The 18,153-nt window shown below is 62.9% G+C and overlaps 1 protein-coding gene across 4 annotated transcripts; it reads right to left on the reverse strand.

Annotated features, from left to right (window-relative positions):
* Positions 1-920: 920 nt before the first annotated feature.
* On the reverse strand, positions 921-18,037 carry RNF44 (ring finger protein 44). 4 transcript variants are annotated; one of them, XM_027718476.2, is made up of 11 exons: positions 17,890-18,037; positions 5,744-5,924; positions 5,143-5,359; positions 4,477-4,644; positions 4,123-4,299; positions 3,776-3,937; positions 3,574-3,698; positions 3,328-3,415; positions 3,066-3,187; positions 2,875-2,974; positions 921-2,627 (listed from the first exon to the last, which is right to left on the reverse strand). In XM_027718476.2, the coding sequence occupies exons 2-11, from the start codon at positions 5,848-5,850 to the stop codon at positions 2,565-2,567; spliced, it is 1,329 nt and encodes a 442-aa protein (XP_027574277.1). In that variant the 5' UTR covers positions 5,851-5,924; positions 17,890-18,037; the 3' UTR covers positions 921-2,564. The 4 variants fall into 4 exon arrangements, with proteins under 4 accessions (XP_027574277.1, XP_027574275.1, XP_039241234.1 ...); XM_027718474.2 differs by lacking the exon at positions 17,890-18,037 and adding an exon at positions 17,211-17,455; XM_039385300.1 differs by lacking the exon at positions 17,890-18,037 and adding an exon at positions 9,387-9,574.
* Positions 18,038-18,153: the final 116 nt, after the last annotated feature.

The following is an 18,153-nucleotide window of genomic DNA, read 5'->3' on the forward strand; positions in this document are numbered from 1 at the left end:
CACTTTTAGAGCTTTAAGAACCTTTTTTTTCTATATATTAGCCTTTTTTCAAATACATACATGGGAAAAATGAGGTAACTGTAAAATGTGCAAGTAACAGAGCAAAAAAAATTATATATATATATTTATATATATATATATATATAAAAACTTTCTAACACAGAACACACGTCCTAGCACCTTCCGGGGAGCCGCGGGGGCCGCGGGGGTCCCACCGGAGGGCCCGGGGACTGGTATAATAGAACAGTAAACAGTCCACTATCCCACCACAGGAATTCATTGGTAAACAGTGGTATCTACAGCGCAGTCAGCAATCACAAACACCCTAAATAATTGTTTTTTAGTATTTTTTTTGTCATTTTTTCTTTTTGTTATTTTTTTTTAAATGATACTTTTAGCTGCTCATTGGAATAAATTCTGCAGCACACGAGCTGTGAGCTTTCGAGTCGCCGTCAAAGGACCGTAAGGCTTTCCTGGCTCCCTGGGCACCGCGAGGGCGGGAGGGGAGGAGGGGGGCGTCTCCGGGGGCGCGCACGGGGACTCCTTTGGTTATCTGTCACTGAGTGAGGGACGGGGAGGGGGCCGGGGTCCTGCTCAAGGGGCACCGAGCCCAGCGGTGCCCGGCGGAGCTGGTGGCGCCAGGCCGGGACCCTCGGCCTCGACGCTCCCCCTGGAGCGTGGCCGCCGGAGAGGTGGGAAAGGGCAGCGAGGGGACTGGCCTGTCGCCCCGCGCCGCTCGCCGGCACCGTGCCCAACCAGGCAGTGACCAGGGCCGGCCCCACCGGTGGCTGGCACTGCCCTGCAGGCATCGCCGTGCCCACCCGTGTGCCGGGCGCGGCCCCTCGCCTCGCACCCGGCCGAGGGCCAGTCCCAGGCCTGCCCCCCGCCCCGCGGGGAGCGGCCCCCTCCCACCCCGGCCCCCTGCACACGCCACCACCGCGGGCGCCCCCCACCCCCGCCGCCGCCTCCCGCCCGGAGGGGCGCGGACCCCGCAGGGACGGCCCTGAAAGTCTCACGGTCCTGCTGTGGCGTTGCGGACATGTGCAGTACAGTGCATGGCAGTATCAGCTGAGCACAAAAACCCCTCTCCCCACCCCCCTCACCCCACAGCCGGCTAGACGTAGCCAAGACCACGTTCCAAGCTGGTCAGACATGCATGCATATTTGTGAACATTTACATAGGGCTGGCGTCCGCTCGGAGGCTCCCAGGCGTCAGCGACGACGCGCCGCAAGGGGAGGGCGGTGCTCTCACCACCACCCCAGCCACCGCCTCCCGTCACCCTCCTCGCTAATTAATCATGCAAAACAACGGCCACGCGGGATTGACGGAGCCGGGTGGCAGTGTGGCAGCTTCTCCTCCAGCCCCGTCGCCCAGCCCCGCACGGGCAGGGGGATATGGCAGCGGGGGGCTGCTCACAGCTCCCCCAGTGCCAGCCGGGGCAGGGCCAGGGTAGCACTGAAAATACACCACGAGGTTATGAATAAAACTCCCTGCTCCGGGGGCTGGGGGGGCACCCGCCGCAGTCCAGTCGGCCCCTGCTGCCCACCGGCCGGGGACACCGTGCCACGCCGTCCAGCCAGCAGGACGGGGCACGGGGCTACCTTGATTTACATTGTCGGGACAGAGAAACAAGAGCAGGAGCCGGGGGCCGGGCAGCACACTGGGGACACCACATGCCCATGGCCATGGGGATGCGGGGCTGGCATCCCTCCTCAGGCCTGGCTGCCTCATGGGATGCCACATGACTCAGCCCCGGGAGCTGCCAGGCACGGGGGAATGAACAGGGAGAGGGGCCAGGGCCATGACAGCACCGTCCTCCCACTGGTGAAAGACCCCAAGCAGCCATAACCCTCTGGGGCTCCCTAGGGCACCTGAGGCAGGAAAGGGGCTGAGCCGGGCTGCATGTGAGAGCAGGGACAGAGGCGTTCCTGCCTCCCTGCCCCAGCCATGCCGCAGGGTTGCTGGTGTCCCACCTTGGCCACACCTCCTCTGGACGTCCCGGGGCAGTCCCGGCGCTCCAGCTTGGCTCGGGGTGCCGCCGGCATCAAACCTGCGGCACTCCCTCCTCTCTCCTCCCTGTGTCCTCCTCGAGCAACGCCGAGGGGAGGAGCTGCCTGCGCGCCCCTGGGGCAAATGGCCACGGAGGAACCAAAATCGTGACGGAAATGGAAACAGGAAAAAAAAAGTATTATAAAAAAAAAAAAAATAGGGACAGAGGGAAAAACCACTAACTCCCTAGCGGAGTACAAAGACCTGGAAAAGTGATGGAGCAACAACAGCGTCTTTGGAGCATGAAGGGCACGGCCACGCGCCTCCCACCTCCAGCACAACACGATTCGGGGCCCTGGGAGCGCAGCGGGCAGGTGTCCGGCCGAGTCCGTGCCCCAGCGGGGAGGAGGAGGGCTGGCCGGGAGCCCGGACTGCTCAATGCTCACCACATCCGAGGAGAGGCTTTGGGGAGGGGGGTAAGCGCAGGGTCAGGCCCCAGCAGCGGGCAGCAGCCCTCGCCCCAGCCCGGCGACCTCGTCCTCTAGCGAATTGTGCGGCACAGCGCCCGCCAGCTTCAGTCCGCCTCCCGCTGCACCTCCGACGCGTCCGCCCGGCAGATCGGGCACGTGCGGTTCGCCTGCAGGCAACCAGAGACAAGGGCAAGTGAGCGGGCACCCCACAGCACCAGCTGCACCCACACCCCACCGGCAAGGGTTGGAACCACATCCTGGGAGTGCCTGATCCAGCCTGGCACAGTGCTTGACCCCAACTCCCAGTGCATCCATCCTGTGCTGCAGGGCACTAAGACCACCCAAAAGGCAGCACTCAGCACCCACAGCACTCCAAGAAGCCGCCACACTCCCCATAGAGGGCACAGGCAGTACCTTTAACCATTTGTCGACACACTTGGCGTGGAACTCGTGGTTGCAGGGCAGGACGCGGAGAAGCTGTCGGGCCTCAAAGTCGCTGAAGCACACGACGCACCTGGAGGAAGCAGCCGTCAGTAGAGCCCCACCACCAGCCACGGCCCCCAGCACCTCAACAGGCCCCCCATGTGCAACCTGGGCTCACTCACAGGGTCTGCTCAGACTGGTGGCTCTCGGGGTTGAAGCGGTAGGACGGGAGGTGCTCGATGTCTGCTTTGGTGAGTCCCCGTGGCTTGGCCTCCCCCAGCCGCTCGGCCAAGTTCAGCAGTGCCTGGAAGGAGATGCAGCGGCCGGCTTAGCTCATCTGATGTCCCAGCACAGCACCCCTCCAGGCTCTCCCCTCCCAGTAGAGCGATCACCACACCCCCCTCCCCCATCCCATCATCCTGTGGGGAGGCTGAGCCTACACACCTCGTAATTCTCCATCTCCACATCATCCACATCCAGGTCTAGGCTGATCGTGGGCCCCACGGCTGTTGGCGACACAGGAAGCATAGAGCTGGGGGGGAACGATGGGACAGTCAGTGTGGGGCCACAAAACCCAACCTCCGCCCTGGCATCCCCATGGGGGCAGAGCCACCTGTGCCAACACTGTGTTACTGTGTGCCCTATCCACAACACCACCCCTGCCCTACACCATATCCCCCCGGTACTCACAGGAAATAGGGTAGGAAGCTCGGATAGTAGGGGGGCGGCGGTGGAGGGGGTGGCGGTGGGGGCAGCGCCTGTTGCAGACGGTACCGCTGGGTGTTCAGCCGCCGGGGCATCATGTGGGGATATGGCTGCAGGGAGAGACAGGGCACTCAGAGCTGTGCCAGCCCCACAGTGTCCCCAACCCCTCCACAGGACAGAGACTCACCACGCCAAATGGCAGTTCTTGGTGCAGCGGGTCGTGGGGGAGGTAATGCAGCGGCATGGAGGGCGACAGCGTGGGGGCGTGGTGAGACGGGGGGTACGTGAAGCCCGCGATGGGGTGCTGCTCCCCTCGCAGGTCCACGTCATTGTCTATCCTCTGCAGAGGCTGTGGGGGAAACAGTTAGGCTGGGAAAAGCGCCCCATATTACATCTCCCCAACACTACCAGGACCCTGGGCACCCTCAACCACCACCCGCAGCTCAGACCCACAGGGGTTGCAGAAGGACAAGACCCAAGGTAGTGTTCGTTGGGTACATCACATCCCCAACCCGTACACCCACCCCAACTCACCATGCGTGGATGCTGGGCTTGGAGAGGTACAAACTGCCCCAGGGGGGCCATGTGGGGCGGCTGGTGAGGGGGCACTGGCGGCGGAGGCGGGTGCAGGATGTAATGGTCGCTGGAGATGATGGGGGGGAATGTCTGGTAGGAGACGGGAAGCTGTTGCATGGCACATGCCTGAATCAGCTGTGGGGAGAAACAGAGAGAAAAAATGGGGTCAGACACCTCTGCCCCCTCCCCAGGGTCTCCAACAGACAGACCCTGTGCCCTCAGAAACTTGCACTCCAGTGGGCCTGAGTACCCACACAATTTCTGGGCACTCACGGTCCAGGCTGTCCCCAGGTGTCCCCTGCCATGACTCACCGGGGGTGGGAGGCAGCAGAGCGGGTAGTGCTGTCCACTGAACATCACTGAGCATGCTGGGAGCTGCTGGGTGCTGCACCCAGGGATGTGCTGGCCAGCGTGGATGGGGAAGCCTTGCGTCGTGACGGTGGTAACCGTGTAGGAGAGAGGGACAGGTCCCTGGTGCACCTGAGGATGAGGCGCCAAGGGCACCGTCAGAATACAGCCCTGGCTGAGCTGCCCCCATCATGACAGGGTGGCATCAGGGTGTTGAGCACCCAGCGCTGGAACACAACACCTGGCACCGCCGTCCCACTGGTGGTGGCCAGAGAAGTGGGCTGAGCGCAGGCTCAGTTTCAGGGAGTTTTGGACCCCTCTTTTCTCCCCATAGACAAGCTGGCACAGCCTCCAAGCCAGCACTGCCACCACAGATGACACTGACAGTTGTAACATGAACAACCCTACAAGGGGACTATCCCCAGTCTCTGGGAGCAGGGACAACCCTGGCCACACCCAAGCTGGTACAGGGACCCCAGGATTTAAGTGCTCAGAGGACAAGAGCACCAACAGGCTCAGGACTGGGTGCTCCCAGCAGCAAGTGGCCAGAGGGGACTCAGGGACATGTCACCATCCCAGACATCAGTCCAGGGCCACACTTAGGAGTGGGGCTGGGGCTGCAGTACCTACCTGGTCATGCAGATCCACCATGAATGGGTTCTGGTGGGGCGGGTGAGCGGCTGGGTGAAGCATTCGTGGCGGCGTGCTGGGAAGAGCGTAGGCACGGGGCTCATCTACAGGGATGTGCGGCTGCTGGGGGAAGGCAGGGTGCAGCTGGGGCTCATCCTGGCCCAGCAGGGTTGCCAGAGGTCTGTCACGTCGTCCCCACTGACGCCTGGCAGGGGGGCTGCGGGGCCACCGCAGGAGAGAAACAGAGCAGGAGTGACCCCCCAGGCCAGGGGCACCGCAGCCCCGGGCAGGGTGGCTACAGGTGGGTCAGTGCCAGCCCAGTGCCCAGGGCGAGATGCTCAGGGCATTGTGCCAGGCCACATCAGGCTGGGCAGCTCCAGAAACAGCTTCTCTGCTCGCTCTGCAAGTGCCCTCTCAGTGTCTGCAGTACAAAAAGGACCCCTGCTCCCCAGGGACCCCTCAGCCAGGCCAGGTGGATGTGCTTCCCTGTCAATCTCCCCCCAAGTCGCCTGGGAGCCGGCGCCTTGCCCCACCAGGGCCAGAGAACCGACCCTGCGCCCCACACGCCGTGGGGGACAGGGCTCCGCACTGCACCCCGTACCTTCGCCGGAGGTGGTCGGGGCTGCTGCAGGGTCCCCCCGAGAAATGGCGCTGGGCAAAAGGGGCAGAGGGCGGCCGCCTATTCACTGCCAGTTCCCATGGTCGCATTGGTGACGTCGGGAGGCGGATGGGCACACGGGACCTCAGGCTCCAGGCAGGGAAAGACACCAGCACCTTGGATCCTGTGAGAAGGACAGCCGGGTCACAGCACCTTAACCCCTGGGGCTGCACAGGGCTGCAGGAGCCCCCAGTCCTCCCCATGCCCCAAGCCAGCACAGCACCACCCCAGCTCACTCTCTCACCATCTGCTTTGGGAGAGGGAAGAAAGGAGACACCGAGCAGGGCTGGGGCAGCCACTGCACCCACAGACATGCTAGAAGGGGAGGGAGAGGAATTTCAGCCTGCTTGGCCCCTGCTGTGCCCCTAAATGCTGGGAATCACACCACCCTTTTCATGCCCAGAGACCTGCACAAGTGACACTGAGCCAGCCCAGCGTCACTGTCCCCCCCCAGCTCAGCCTGCTGCTCCTTCCCCACAGGAATCATAATGCCAATGGCTGGAGCTCTTGCTGCTGCACCCACCCTCTCTCCTGGAGCTGGATACAGCTCTGAGGGGGATAGGAAGAGCCCATCCCCACCCCATCCCATCCCCCCATTACTGTCCCTCCCCTGCATGGCCAGAGCTACCCCCCCATGCACGACAGAGACACAGAGTGAGAGAGAAGCACTTGTTTTTGGCACAGAGAAAAGCAAGTAGTGAAGGGCCCTGAGGCTGTGGCAGCATCCCGGCTGCTCGATGGCCAATGGGGAGCCTGAGCAACAGCGTGGGGGGTTTTCAGCATGTCCTTGGCCAAGATCGGCTCCAGTGCTGGTCTGGGGGCTGCTCTCTCTTGCTGGACTCCCACACATCCTACTCTGGAGTGACACTGCTGCCCTGGTGGCAGGCGCAGGGGCTGGTGAGGGCAGTGGGGCTCACGGCCCTGCTGTGTCAGGGCTGTGCACCTCAACTCCCTGCTGCACACAGGGCACAGCCGCACATCCCTGTGGAGCAGGGGACAGGCATGGGCTGTGTCGAAGCCAGGCAGGCAGCTCTGCTTCCCCAGCTGCTTCCAGATGCAGTGGGACAGTGGGAACACAGGCAGGCGGACTGGGAACAGAGCCCTGGCCCTGCCCCATCCCCCCTCCGGCACCCAGGCTGGCTGGTGTCCTCATATCAGAGCCCCCTCCCACCACACAGTTCAGCCCCCCAGTCCCAGTGAAGCTTGGCACCGCACAGAGGAGACATCTGCACAGGCTCTGGTTTCCAGAGTCCCAAAAGGGCCTTCCATGGCTCCATGTGTGTCCAACACCCTCCCTGGGCACCCTCCCACTGCCCAGCTTCCTTCAGCCTCCACAGCTGCAGCCAGCAAGCAGAAGCAGCCATGGCCTTGGCACTGCAGCCCACCTGCCCCTAAATCCAGCTCACCTGCAGACTGGTGCCCTCCCAGACCAGCTCCTTCAGCCCCACCTCCTCCTCAGTGCCCATGGCAAAGGCACACTGGAGGCAAGAAGGGCACCTGAAGCCTGGGGAACACTGCTCAGCCCGAGGACAAGGCTGAGAGGGGGTCTCAGCCCAGCAGCGAGAAGCTGCAATGTCACTTTTGGGTGATGGGCATCGGCAAGCACAGTGATATCTCACCAGGGCGAGCTCTGTGCCACACACAGGTCTCTTCTTAACTTCACTTCCATCTACTACACTACTGTAAAAGCTGAGAGCAAATTTCTCTCTTTGTTTTGAGAGGAATAAGGAAAAACAAGCAAAAGCCACAGGCTAAACCCCAAGAAACCTGTCTGTGACTGCTGCCAGGGAAGGGGGGTCTGTCAGAGCAGGGGATCTGCCCCACAGGGGGTTTATTCTGTCCTCCTCAAGGCTCTGCTTAGCTGCCATGTTCCCCTGTGTGGGCTGGAGGCCAGGGCACAGCAGCAGGCCAGGTTTAAGCCCACACCCCAGAAGCCTCCCTGAGCTGTTACTGCTTCCAGTTCCACATCCTCACTCTCGAAGCACACGTGGTACCAAGGCCCTGCGTGACCCGGTGGGCACCTTCTAGACCAGACACCACAGGGATGGGCTTCGGGATGGGCAGTGCTTCCGCAGAGGCACACTGAAGCCACACAGGGACTCGCCTGTTCGCGGGACCTCCGGAGCAGTGGGGGCTGCCTGGGCTCCCGCACCCCAGGACGGCATCTTGAGGCGGGACATCCCCGACTCGCGGACACGGTGGTGGCCCGGCCCCCGTCCTGCCACAACCAGCACCCCCAAGGCACCCACCCTCTTGCCCCACGCGGGCACACCCGGCTCTCTCCATCGCACTCGTGGCTGGGAGCCAGCGGCCATCCCGAGCAGGGTGGCCGCGACCCCGCGGAGGTCACCGCAGCCCCGCACCGAAGGGCACCGCGATCCCCGCAGCCCTTCGGAGGGGCGGAGGGAGGCGACTCCCGGGCCCCGCCGAGAACAAAGTTAGCAGCGCGCCAGCGCTCACGCCCGGTGCCATCTGCTCGGGCAGAGACGGGCTCCGGGGCTGCCGGGGGAGCCGCCCGCCCCGACGGTGCTGCCACCCCATCGCCGGCTCCGTCCCGGCACCCCCAGCTCCCCCGAAGCCCCTTCCCCGCCGCTCCCCCGGGAGCGGGGTCACCGGTGGCCCCGCCGCACCGGCAGCCCCTTCGGAAGGCCGACCCCGACACCAAACCCGACCCGAGCTCGGCTCCCGGATCTCCGGGACGGCGACGCGCGGCGGAGCGAGCGGCGCGTCCCGAAGCGCACCGACGGGGCGCCCCGCCGCGCAGCACCCCGGGGAGGCACCGCGGTCACCGGCCCCCGGCACCGCACCCCGGGCCGCGGCCCTCGCCGCAGAGCCCCGCCGGTGCTGGTGTCGGTGCGGGCGCGGAGCTGTGGCTTTAAGAGCGGCCGCTCCGGGGCCATGTGCTCGGCGCCAAACAAAAGCAATAACAAAGGCGGCCGCCGGGCCCCGCCGCCGCCGCCCGGGACAGGTGCCGCCGAGGGTCCGGGGGGCGGCCCCCGCCCCCGCCCGCTCACGCCCCCCCCCGGCCCGCACGTACCTGCACCGATGGCCTGGGCCGCCGCTCCGGTGCCGCCGCGGCGCCCCCGCCCCCTCCCTCCCGCCGCTCTTTGTTCGCCGACGCCGGGCCCGGGCCTGCCCCCCCCGCCGGCCCGCCGCTGGCCCTCCCCTCCCTCCCTCCCGCCCGCCTCCCGCCGGGCCGGCCCCCTCCCCGCCGCCGCTGTTTCCGGTGCCTCTTTGTTTTGCGCGGCGCGGGGCGGCCGCGGCGGGTGCGTGTCCCTTTAAGAGCCGGCGGGACGCGCCGGGCCGATGCCAGCGCTCGGGGGCACCGGGGGCGCGCGCGGGGGCGGGGGGGGGACCGGGGGCACCGGGGGGGGCGGCGCGGCGCGCGCGCGTCCCACGTGACCAGGCGTGTCACGGTCCGCAGCCATCTTGGAGCGCGGGGCCGCCACGCGGGGCAGCGACCCCCGCCCGGGACCACCGGGTCGGGCCCGGAACGGGGGCACCGGCACCCGCTGCCCTACTCAGGGGGCCCGGCCCCAGCCACCTCACCCCGCTAGGACAGCCCCCACGGCTGAGGGCATCTTACCTGCGGCTGTGTTCCCCCGGGCCCCAGCCCCGTGAGCCCGGTGGGTAGCGGGGACGGCAGCACCGTGTGCCCGGGCATCGCCGTGCTCCCGCTGCCAGATGGGCGGAAAAGTCCGGGCTAGGGGATGGGGAAGCAGGAGCTCGGCCCCCCTGCCACCTCCCCCACTGGGACGGGAGCACGGACGAGCTGCTCCCCTCTCGCTCTGCACATCAAGCCCTACCGACAGCTCTGCCAGGACGTCTCACGCTGTACAATCTTCTATGCACTAGAAAAGCCCCTTTTGCTTTAGAGAAGCCTACAGCTCTCTCACAGTTATTAAACAAGGAGCAGGAACTACTTCGACCATCTCCTGCACACCTGCAGCTCACCCGAGCAAGTCCCCTGGCTGGTGGCTAACGCTGGGAGCTGTACGCTGAGAGGCCGAGCCACCAGCTCCCAGGAGCCTTACAACGGGAGGCTGTGCCACCGGCTCCCTGGGAACCACACACCAGGAGGCTGAGCCCCCGGTTCTCCCACAGCTTGGAAGGCTTGAGTCGCCGGCTCCTCGGGGGCCGCTCACCAAGACAAGCCAGCAGCTCCCCGTGTGCCCCCGGAGCCCCGCTCAGTGCCAGTCAGACCCCCCTGCTCAGGGCAGTGCATCGCAGCAGCTTCGCTGAGAGGCAGATGCTGCAGCCGAGCCAAATTTCCCCCAGTTACAACCACACTTAGAAATTCCCAGGTAGGCGAGCGAGCCAGCCGGCAGCCCTGATGTAATGCCTATAAACCAGCCTTCCCCTGACAGCTGGGTTTTAAAGTGCTAACAACCAAAAGGGAGCTAATTAATTTGTAGCATCACCCCTTTCAAAGAAGACCTCAGCTCGATGATTTAACAATTCAGTAGCTCATCACTTCGATGAGCAGTTGGATTCAGCTTTTCCCCATCCCAGCCCTGTGCCCAGATCCCTCCAGGCCCCTCTCAAGGCCAGTTTGACGGCTCTTACCTCCTCACCTCAAATCCAGGAACGCAGGAGGAACCACACTAGGCTCAAGGATCTCCCAGGACATGGAGGATCCAGGGGCAAGCTCCCTCTACCACAATTGTCAATGGCACCATGGCCAACTGCTTCTGTCCCCATGGTAGGGGACATAGGACAGGAAGGCAGCGCAGTGGGGCAGAACTATGATGGAGTCAGATCCGTGTGCTCACACAGGCACCCCAGGAGGAACAGCCAAAGGACTGAATCAGCCCAGATCTGAACAAGCACCCTCCAGGTCTGCTCTATTACAGCCTCTTTGCTCCAAGATTTGGGGTCTAGAGGGAAGAGAAGGAAAACAGCACTCTGCCCTTTGACCTTGCCACTGTTTGTGAGCACAGGCAGCACTGCACCTTCACAAGGCTGCCAGGACACAGCCTGATCCTGGGCAGAGCACCGGCAGCAGGCAGAGGCCACAGATGGTGGATATCTGTGCAGACACTCCCTGCGGACCCGCTCTAGCGTCACCAGCTCCCCCGTGGCCAGCAGCTATCGATGTCCTCAGGACAGCGTTGGGAGAAGCCATCGATGGAGCACAGCTCACATGCTGCTCCTGCTCCCTGCCCAGCCAGGCTGGATCATTCCTGTGACACAGCCACACTGCCAGCATGGACAGGGCACTGCACATGCAGCTTCAGGGCCAGGGCATGTGGAAGTGGCTCAGCCCACCCTGCCCTTCGCTGTCTCAGGAACACAGCCACCAACATCACAGTGCTCCAGGTGCAAAGTTCTGCCTGAAGAGCCACTTCAGGAGCCCAAGCGATGCTACAGCAAGGCTGGCCACAGACACTGGTCAGTGCATCTGGGCCAGGACAAGGGGCCCCAGCCCAGCCACCAAGACCTGTGACACTTCTGGTGAGCAGGACGCCTAGTGCTGGGCAGCAGCCTTAGAAAGCTCTGTACCTGCAGGGGCTGCTCAGGCTGAACTCAACTGCTCTGCAGCCAACGGGGTGGCCCATCCTCTCCCTCCCAAGAGCTGGGGGCCAGCAGAATGAAGCCTCGCCGAGCCCAGGCTCTTAAAGATACCATCTGCTGCTGCAGGCATGCTGCCTCCTTTGCCCCATATATAGGTCAGGTCTGACACAGGATTAGCAAGGGTGATCCAGTGGTGAGAGCGCATCTCCCACTGGAGGTTTGCTCTGCCCCCTATGCTCTCCCCGACACCCAACATGCCAATGCCTCGCTTTTGTGCTCTCCCTGGTCTCTCACACAAGTCCAGGGAGATGAAGAGGCCCCAGATCCTTCTCTCTTCTTCTCAGCGCCTGGAAAAAGGTGGTAAGAAACCAGCACCAAGCACGCAGAAGCTCCCTATGCTGCGGGGAGCAGGAGTGTCCCCGTGCTACCCAAGGCCCAATGCAAGCACCAGAGGACATGGGACACCCTCACATTGGCAGGGTGAAGCACTTCTCCGCTGTGGAGACAGGGGAGTGAGGGGCTCCCTCCCTGCTCCACACACCCGGCGTAGCCGAGTTCACCGGCAGTGGAGGCAGGACGCCTCCGCCTGATCACACGCCACCCACTCCCACCCCCGGGCTGACAGCACTCCCATCAAACGCCTCCAGCCACACACACAGTGGAGGATGCTGACATGAGGAGCGAGTAGCTGCACAGGCAGCGGAACTGATAACGCCCAGTTTCCTGTCGATCTCTCCCACGTGGATTCTCTGATGTCTAATAGCACGGCTGAGCTGCACTGCAGAGGGAGAACTAGCAGCACCTTCCTCCCCAAGAGCCGGAGCCTGTAGCAAGCCAAGACCTCTGAGACATCATCCACACACCTAACACCTACCCCAGCTGACACCATCCAGCAAGTTCAAAGCAGAGAGGAGAATGCTCGCAAATGAACAATAAGCTTGCAGCTTGCACAAGCCTTCATTTCCTTAGGACAGGGTAAATAATCTGCAGAGATATCTCCACTTTCCTTCGTTTGCCCTAGAAACACCAGCACAACCTGAATAGCATGACCAGAAGGCTGCTGGTGCAGCAACTGGGTCCAGCTTAGGCACCTCTGTAGCTGAACAGCATCAAGAAACAGGTTCCACATCTCAGTTGCACACGGGTGGGGGGAGAAGAGCAAATGCCTGGGCAGCCTCCACAGTCCTTCCCTTGCTTCCTACCAACAGAGCTTGCAGTTCAGGACTCCATACTCCTCTGCATTTCACCTTTTAGTTCTCATTTCAAAGAGCCCTTTCCTAAAACACATCCAACCTCTCCTTGGGCAGAGCCAACCCAGGGAGCAGGGATTCAGTCCCCACTCCCCATCCCCACACAGCATCCCTGGAGTCGCCAGCTCACTTGCCACCTCTCCACAAGCATCCCTTCGAGTCCACCCCGCTTGCTACATGCTGTGGACAGTGCTAATGGCATCTGCCAAGCAAGGGACCAAGAGCAGGAGGGGCTGGGCTCCAGACACCTTCCCCACTGCTCCCCAGCTGTGCTCAGGCAGAGCAGCTCCAGCAAAGGAGCTCCAGAAGCAAAGCCAGGAGCTGGTGGACGGCGAAGACCAATTTCATTACCACTCAGCAAAACGAAGCGTCTCTTGAAAGCACTAGTGACAGTCAGGAAGTTGGGCTGGGTGTTTTGTTTTGCATTTTAAGAAGCCTGCGGGGACACTGACAACCTGCAACGATCACTTTCAGAAAGGAGCTCAGAGAAATTCATGATTTTCAGCAACCACTTACCCTCCTTTGTCCTTGATTTAAGATTTGTCAAGAGGCTGCTTACAAGATGCATCGAAACAGGCAGCGACCACTGCCCTAAACGCGAAGGAGGTTTGCTGCAATATCTCCCCAGTACATCACTCACAGAACCCCACACCAGTGCCTGGGGATGGCTTTAAGAGCAAAAACATGACTTTCAAGCTGACAGCCCCCACGCACAAAGCACGGCTGTGCGGTGACAAGAGAGCAGCCTGGGGCACAGGAGCTGCCTGACCTCTGCTACAGCTCTTGCCAGTGGATTTTTATTGTTCGCCACTTTCCTAAAGCGCAGGCACGGAGAGAAAAGCAACTAAGACACTTGGCTCAAAATGAAAATGCTGCCAGGGAGCCCCACCAGCACAGCAGGGAAAAGACAACCTGCCAGAGGGGACCACAGCTTGGCGCTGCCAGGTTGGGGGAAAGAAGGATCAGAGCACGAGCCCTCCCTTTCCAGGGGCAACAGCGAGAGGTGCTGGAGGCCTGGATCACCACAACACAGGCTCACACAAGAGGAAGCAGCTCCTATCACAAAGCATTGCAGGCCAGTCCTCTGCTCTGTATGGTCAAGCTGAAATCCTTCATCCTGCTTTCCAGAGTAGCCAAGGAAAGCCCAGAGCTACAGCTCCACAGCCAGCGAGGCCAGCTCTCCAGGGATCAAGCTGCAGCTGGAAAATAATATTCCCAAGGCCCATCATGAGTGCTGCTTGCTGGGGACGCTGCTTGCCTTGCCCTCTGCCATGCAAGCAGCAAAGTGTGGAGCCCTCCCAAACCACTCTGCTCCAGAAAACCCAAACACCCCATATTGCACATGGGCACCCTGGGCTGCTCATGCCCTCCAGGAAATGGCTCCTGCCCTGAAATACTGAGGACTTGCAGATGCAAGGGCGAAGGAAAGGATAAGCACCATGGTGCAGCTCTGCTTCCCAGAGAATCAGCAGGCTGGCTTCTCCCAACACCCCTGCGAGCCAACAGCACGGATCCACGCTGCTCCCCTCCAGAACTGACCTGTCTCAGGGAGCCATGCAACATCCTTGTGCATCTCCGTGACTACAGGGCTCAGGGCCGGGCTCTCCCAAGTTCCTGCACACCACTGTCAGAGGGCCTTTGGGAGGGCTCCCCAGCACCAGCAGCTTCCTTGGATGTTTTAGCAGCCTCTGGCCACATCAGACTGCACCCTGTGGGCTATGCCTGCCTGGTGGGTACACAAACCTCTTGGCCAACCATTCACCTACACAGGGCAGGTGACGAACCATGTTCCTCCAGCTTGGTCCAAGCAGGGAGCCAAGAGATGGTGGGAAAATGCTATGCACCAGCTCCTTGATTCAGAAATTAAAAACTAAAAGCATCCATAAGCCACCAAAAACCAGCTTTTCCACCAAAAACCAGCACTGTGCCGCTTGCTGCCACCACCTCCTGAGCCGTGCCCGTGGCTGGGCTCACGTGACAGTGGAGTGGATGCACACGGGAGGAGTGGCTGTAGTGACAGCGTTACAGCTGGTGTCCGACACACGGCTGAGCCCAGTGAGTCCCAGCGCTCTGCAGCTCTGCTTTACAAACCCCGCACACTGCACAGGTACAGGGGTGTCAGTGACAGCTTGCTGTCCACGGCCCCAGGAAGTGACACCTGGAGGGACACAGCCTCCTGAACTCCCTGCTGTCCACCAGAGCAAGGACAGGCCCACACAAAGCCCAAGGGATAAGGAGAGCTGTTCTTACACCAGCCCCAACTGCCCAGGGCTAGCCCCTCCATTATTTGAGCACAGAAGCCCCCACAGGGAAGCAGGGACACCTGGCAGGACAAGCAGGACTTTGCCCTGTCCTGCTCTGCTCTGAGTGACTTTACATCACTCCCCACACTGCCCTCGGTGGCAGGACTGCAGACACCTGGGAGAAAAGTGCTGCAAGCTGAAGCCCAGCCCCTACCTGCCAGCTGTTATTTCATTCCTCTAACAGGTCCATAAATGAAGGATAATTAAATCTCTCGTAAACTCTCTTCCATTTAAAATAAAAATCCATAGTCCCTATTTCATTAGTTGGCTCTGGGTTTTACAGCTTGATCAATTCCCCTCGCAGAGCCCCAGTCCGGGGCAGGCAGATGCAAACACACAGCTTTCACGCTGTGGATCAATGGGGATTCGCAGTCTCCTCTCCCCATTCCTTGTTCCCCACTCACCAAAGGGAGCCAGGCAGTGCAGCAGGTAAGGACGGTGTGTTTCACTGCTCAGGGGAACACCACTGCCATGTGTGGCTTCAGAGGTCAGAGTTAGTGCCTGGCAAGAACAGAGGCAGTGGCAATTCTCCCCCTCCAGTGAAGGGAGAGCCCAGCATGGGGCCCAAAAAACACAGCCATGACCCTAAAGGCAAAGCAACACAGCACACAGGCAAGGTGATACCTCCCCACTTGCTCCACAGTGAAGAGGGACAAGGCTCAGCCTCCCATGACTGACAGCTGGAGTCAGAGCCCACCAGAAGCATCAACTGAGAACTAGGAGCAGCCACCACAACTCCGACCTCTCCACACACAAAACGGAAGAGACTCGTCACAGAGACCCGAGTACACAGGCTCCCCATTTCCTGTCCTTCCAGGCCCTCTGCTGCTGCCCTGCCACACACCACCTTCACCCTGCCACCCTGCCAGTCTGGTGGGCTCTAGATGGCTCTCATCACCCCTGCAAGCCTCTCCCTCCACTGCAGTGGGAGCTTCCAGCACTGGCAGCAGATGGAAGGATCACAGCAGCAGCCAGAGCTGCACAGAGAGCAGCCAGGCAGAGCCCAGGGAGCAGAGATCAGTGTGCCAGGCAGTCCTTGCCCTGGGCCAGCACCCAGGTGCTACCCAGTACCTATCACACCGTTTCCCTCCACTCCAGGCACGTATCCCTCCCTCCCCTGGCCTTTGCTCATCCAGAAAGCAGCAAGCTGCACAGTCCTGGTCATGCCAGAACACATTGTGGAGGCAGCCCCAGGGGGCAGGTCTAGAAACCCTGGCTCAGCGAGCTCTGCCCTGTCCACACAATGCCAGTGATGGACAGACCACACCACCAGGGCCCAAACCCCAATCTGTGCTGACCCACCTTTGGGCATGCCAGCACATTGGTACCTGCCAGGAGACATCAGGGCTGGTCGCTGGGACACTGTACAGCCACCACTCAGAGCACTCGCTCCAAGCAAAGCTGGGGGGGACAAAGCCCTGCCACCCCACTGAGATTCCCTGCACATCTGCAGGGGAGTGACACTGGAGCCTCCCAAACACACACAGGTGCCTCCTCCCTCACCTCCCATGCCAACACGTGCCCTTTCTCTGCTCCCACTGCAGGGAGGCATGGAAGGGCCACAGTCCACCTGCGAAACCAAACCCACTGCTGAGGGGCGTGATGCCACCCGCCAGCTCCAAAGCAGCCACCCAAAGGTGACAAACAAAGGCGCCCGGCAGGCACTCTGCATTAGCAGTATTTTTAGACACCACTATGGAGCCGGCCTTATTATTTTCATTGCAACGTGCATAATTACCCACCATGCACCGCAGTGACATCAGACGCAGCCGGCTCCCCTCCGACAGCCGCTCCTCCTCCCGGGGCTCCTGCCTGGCCCCGGGGACCCACCTGCCCTGCCGGTCTCTGCCCTGCCCATCTCCCCGGGGCACAAGGCCCCATTTCGAGGGGGACCTCGAGGTCCTGGGGCGTCAGCGCCGACATGAGCACAGGTGGCAGAGGGACAGGGCGAGGCAGTGGCACAGGACGGTGAGGAGGCGAGCACAGGGACGAGCTCCGGAGCTGCGGACACACGGCCAGTTGTGCTGGAGCACAAGGCTGGTGCAGAGCTGGCAGACAAGGCACCAGCACAAAACCGAGCAATGCTCGTGGGAAGAGGGGCACGGAGAGACAGCACCTGCCTGGCCGCGGGGTTCAACTGCCCAGGAGAGCAAACCCGGGGGCACATCCCAGATGCCCACAACCCGGTCCCTAACCTCCGTGGGACAGGGCTGCCACGGGCCCCGCACACAGCCCGCGCTGCCAGCACAGACCCTGCAGGGCCGGTGGCACAGCCTGTCCCACTGCCACCACCCCGGATGCCACCATCACCGCCCCGGCAGTTCAGGCCCATTTGTTTCCTACCTCTTCCCCAAACGCAACTTTCCGAAGAACTTCACTACTTCCCCTCCCGTCCCCTCTCACACGCCGGGGCTTGCACAGCTCACGGGATGCAGGGGCACAGCGGACGGGGCACCCCGGAGGGCGCAGCAGGGCAAGGACACAGCACCAGCCTCGGCAGGAGCCGCCGACCCCCGCCCGGCCGGGGCCGCGGGAGCCCCCGAGAAGAGGCTCGGGCCGGGGCAGGCCCGGGCAGCCCCCGGGGCCGGCAGGGATTGCCCCTGTCCCCGCTGCCCCGGGCAGGCCCCGCCACGGGGCCCTTTCTCCCCGCGGGGCTCTCCGGGCACCGGTGGCTCCTCCCACCGCCGTGCGGCCGCACCGGGCCCAGCTGCGCTTTACGGCCGCTCCCCCGGTGTCTCGGTGCCCCGAGCAGCTGCCGCCGCCCCCGCCCGCCCCGGCCATCCGCCCCCTCTGCGCACCGGGCCGGGCCCGGCCCGGCCGCCCCCGCCGCACCGGGCCGCGCTCGCTCCGCCAGCCCTGCATCCGCCCCATCGCTCCGGGCCCTGCCCGCCGTCCTCCCCGCCCCGCTGCCCCGGTGCTGGCCTCCCCATTCCCTCGGCCCCGGGCCCTGCCCGCCGCCTCCACCCCGGGCACCGGCCCTGTCCGCGCAGCCCGGGCCTGCGGCCGCCGCCGCACCCCGTACCTGCGGGAGGCGCTCCCCCGGCGCTCGGTGCCGTGCCGCGGCGCTGCCCGCCGCTCAGCCCGCTCGCATGGCGCGGCAGCCGGGCCCGCCGGGCTCCGTGTCCGTGCCGGTCCCGGTGCCGCTCCCGGTGCCGCTCCCGCTCCGGCCTCAGCCCCGCCTCATGGCGCCCCCGCGCTCGTCGCGCCGATGGAACCGGCCGCGCCACGCCGCCCCCCCCCCCCGCGCCGCGCCGATGGGCGCGCCCGCCGCCTCCTGCCGTACTGC

The sequence above is a fragment of the Pipra filicauda genome, unplaced genomic scaffold (genome assembly GCF_003945595.2).
Source record: "Pipra filicauda isolate LSUMZ 115617 unplaced genomic scaffold, ASM394559v2 scaffold3_size10097308_pilon, whole genome shotgun sequence".
Taxonomy (NCBI): Eukaryota; Metazoa; Chordata; class Aves; order Passeriformes; family Pipridae; genus Pipra; species Pipra filicauda.